Source organism: Lepisosteus oculatus, chromosome 3 (genome assembly GCF_040954835.1).
Source record: "Lepisosteus oculatus isolate fLepOcu1 chromosome 3, fLepOcu1.hap2, whole genome shotgun sequence".
NCBI classification, from domain to species: domain Eukaryota; kingdom Metazoa; phylum Chordata; class Actinopteri; order Semionotiformes; family Lepisosteidae; genus Lepisosteus; species Lepisosteus oculatus.
The window spans coordinates 8,075,003-8,078,741 of NC_090698.1; the positions used below are offsets into that span (position 1 = coordinate 8,075,003).

The 3,739-nt window shown below is 48.1% G+C and overlaps 1 protein-coding gene across 1 annotated transcript; it reads right to left on the reverse strand.

The window, feature by feature from the left end:
- Positions 1–416: 416 nt before the first annotated feature.
- On the reverse strand, positions 417–3,189 carry LOC102690382 (zona pellucida sperm-binding protein 3-like). The gene is made up of 9 exons (XM_015340707.2): positions 2,792–3,189; positions 2,150–2,268; positions 1,838–1,941; positions 1,574–1,751; positions 1,372–1,492; positions 1,211–1,299; positions 1,026–1,123; positions 664–774; positions 417–568 (listed from the first exon to the last, which is right to left on the reverse strand). Exons 1-9 carry the CDS (start codon positions 3,146–3,148, stop codon positions 459–461), a joined length of 1,287 nt encoding a protein of 428 aa, XP_015196193.2. The 5' UTR covers positions 3,149–3,189; the 3' UTR covers positions 417–458.
- Positions 3,190–3,739: the final 550 nt, after the last annotated feature.

A 3,739-nucleotide genomic window follows, 5' to 3' on the forward strand; every position in this document is an offset into this window, starting at 1 on the left:
CTGCATTCTGAGATGCTGGCTCAGGTTTAGAATGAAGATTAGATCCAAATAAAAGTGGAATTTTGGATGTTTGACACCAGAACTAGTATTCATAGGTTTAGAAGGGTATACAAGCACTTGGAGAGGCCAGGAATTCTTAGTACGAGCTTTTTTTTTAAAAAAAAAGTTCTCAAACTCACAGGGTAAATGCTGTTACACAAAACTAATGAACATAATCCATGACTATTAAACACTGTAGCCCACACAGCTTTACTTTCATTAGTTGCTTTGCACACTGCATGTTGCAGGATATGCATCAATTGAGTCCATTTCAAGAACCCCACCCTCCAGATACCTCTAATACTACCCCCTACCTCCATTACAATGTCAGGAACAGTGATCAAGTCAAGGAAGTGAACAGAGGCCAGAAAGCAAGCTTTGATTTGCATCAGTTTTTATTTAGTGGGATCAGGTTACATTCAGATCATGAATCTGTTTCGCCTCCTGTGAACTCCAACTCCTATTACAGCAACACAGACCACACCCAGCGCAGTTGCCACCACAGCCAGGGCCACCACTGTGGAGGAACCTGGAAGAGAGCAGAACTCCACATAAGACATGAGGTACTCAATAGCAAGATCAAGTCGCTTTAGTCTTGAGAGCCCTGATGAATCTCGGGTTTACCTTTTGATCTCTGCTCTTTTAATCCCAGGAGGTTGCGAGCCTCAGGCCCCAGGAAGGCAGGGTCCTCTTCCTGCACAGTTATGGGACCAATTACTGCATCACCCTCCCATTCTACAACAGAAAGCTTATTTTGAGCAAGAACTTTTCATCCTGTAGCTGGACCATCTTCTACTTAAGATGGATTCAATTCACTAGTTTTAGAGTGAGAAAAAAAAACATTAGAATGGATAAGGGGACTTGCTTTGATCACATCTTAAGGTCAGCCAGCCACACAATACCATTTAAATGCAGTTATGGTCCCAGGTTCAATCTGATAGTTCAAGCAGAAGCCACCCAAAACTTGGAATGAGAGAGAGCCTGACCTCTCTTTGCATACAAGGGTAGAGATCTGCGGCGCCTCCTACAGCTTCCAATGTCACAGCAGGCACACACCTGGTCACTACCATCTACAGAGGTCCACCTGAAACAGGAAGGATCACAAGAATAGAGCAGGCAAGGACACCTACTGCCCATGCCCCCCCCCCCCAAATCACCCTACAACACACACCTGGCTCCAGAAGCAAAGAAGCAGGCCTTGTTCACAGGGTCAACATTCTGGGAAGCATCAGCTACTTTCAGGTGGCAGGTGATGTAGATCTGTAATCAGCAATAAGTCAGTAGAGCTGTTGACCATGCAACATTAGAAAGCCAGTTAAACAAAGGAGTTACCATGTTTCTGGTGTCCATGTAGAACCTGAAAGCATCCAACTGCAGTTGCAGTTTAGTGGGGTCCTGGGACCTTGGTCTGAACTGAGAATTGGAACCTGTTGCTTTGGCATCAGTCAGGCACCTGGGTGATGGGGAGGGTAAGGGAAGAAAATTGCAGTTTCTTCAAGAAAAAGGGGGTACAAAAAAACCAAAACAAAGCTACCCATGGTTCTCAATGAAGTCATATCTTGGAACCGAGTTCTTGTCTGGAACCAAGGTGGCCACACAGCTGTCCACAAAGAGCCGGAAAGGCTGGTGGTCAGCCTGGGTGACAGAGGCCTCGATGTTCAGGATGTCCCCCAGGTAGAACACCATGGAGGACCTCGGAGACGTCCAGTCATCTGCAGAGACAGGGCAAATGATGGCCATCACTTGGGGCTTGCAGGCAAGCGTGCAGGAGGAAGAGAGGCCCTCCCCATTCCCTTACCATTCATGAGCACCAGGGAGAAGTTCAGGAGACCTGCAGCAGACATGGTGGAGGCAAAGGGGACCCAGGTTGGTTTCAGGGCATTGCTGCTCACGTTGTGCAGCCTTTGAAGAGAAAATTGCTCACTCAATCCAACACTGCAACTTGTTCTACATGGACTCATGGCCTTTAGGAGCTTAGAGCAGGAATGGCCAAGGTTCTCAAAAGCTGCAGGCTTCTAGGTCTGGGCACAGGCAACCCGTGCCAAGTGCATTCAGGCAAGACTGGACCTTGAGGGACACCAGAAGTTGACCCATTAGTAACCTCTATTACCTGGTATAGTGGCATTCAATACCAACACTGGCTGGAGACGTCCTCACAATGGGAGAGTGAGAGAGCGCAGTCGGCTTGTACAGCAGGGAGAACGTGTAGACAAGCTGATCAGCAGGCATCTGCAAAAAATCACATGGAAGGTGTTGCTAAAATATTGTAACCCTACAGGGTTCAGGTGGGCACCCTTGCCACCACCGCACCTGGTCAGCCACCCCCCAAAAACAGTCAGGGACATGAACCCAGGCCTCCAGCGCCACTTAACAGGGACCCAGCCTGTTGAGCTTAAAAAAAAAATCTCCCCTCAGCCCAGCAGCTGTGGGCCCTGCTATTACAGGGAAGGGCAGCGACGTCACTGCTCTGGTAAGCCAGCTTTCACACTCAATGGTGTCCGTAAGCATTACAATATCATAGCTTTGATTGATAAACTATTCAAGCTCAGTTGCTCAAGAACTAGTGATCTAGGCTCAGGCTGCAAATTCAGGTGGGTTAGGATAGTCAGTTCCTTATTCATTCACAAGCTTCTCCCATTAAGAGAGGCTTACTACTTTACATCAAGTTTGCCCGTTCTAAACTAGAACCACCCCAGGACTTGCAGAATAAGGATGCCTTCCTAAACTAGAAAGGAGTCGCCATTTAACATACCATCAGCTCACTGCCACACGCCTGCAGCTCAGCCTCGAAGATCAGGAGCTGCGCCGCGGTGTCCTGCCGGGTGACCGCACAGTCCCCCAGGCGGAGATCCGAGGCGCCGATCAGCTGCCCGGTGCCGAACAGGTCCGTCTTGACCTGCACCACGATTGTGCTCTCTCCACACTGCACCGACACGGACAGCGGGACCGTCTGCCGATATTCGACAGGCAAAGAGCTGAGCTGCAGTCTCCCTCTCCTCACCGGCGAGAAAGACTTTAAGGACAAGTCAGCCCACGAGCCGGCATCGCAGAACACCGGGATGAGACACAGCAAAAACAAGGAGAGATGGAATTTACGCTCAAGCGCCATCACGCAAAATTAAACAACCACCAGTTAACAAATTCACATTGACTAAGAAGAGTGGGGGGGCGTTTTATAGTCGCCAGGGCAGCGCTTTCCCGCTTAAAATTAAGCGGCAATTAGTCTCATTTGCACGTGCGCTTTTAGCGTCTTATGATGCAGATACGTTAATTAACTGGATGGACAAAATATCGTTTCTAGGCGCAAGAAGACCTTAATTATCTCAAACGATGGGCTATCTGTTCATTTCGGTGAGCAAGACTAGGACTACAGCTCATCAGGGTCGGCTAAACTACCCTCAAAACGTTTAATTGATCTTAATAACAACGGGAAGATTAAGAAATAGGATAATCAAACAGCGTGTGTGTTTCGTCTTATACATTGTGTAAGATTTCCTTCATTAATCCGATGAAATGCTGGAGGCGTATAACGTCCAGACAAACCAGTCATCATTTTGAGCCGGAAGACAGAAATTGAAAACATGGACCCCAAAAAGCATTCAGGCCACTGTAGGGATCACCACACGCCCCCAGAAGTCCGTCTTTGAGTCTCATATTACAGAACACTGTCCGGGTCAGAAGCAACTTGTCACTTACACGT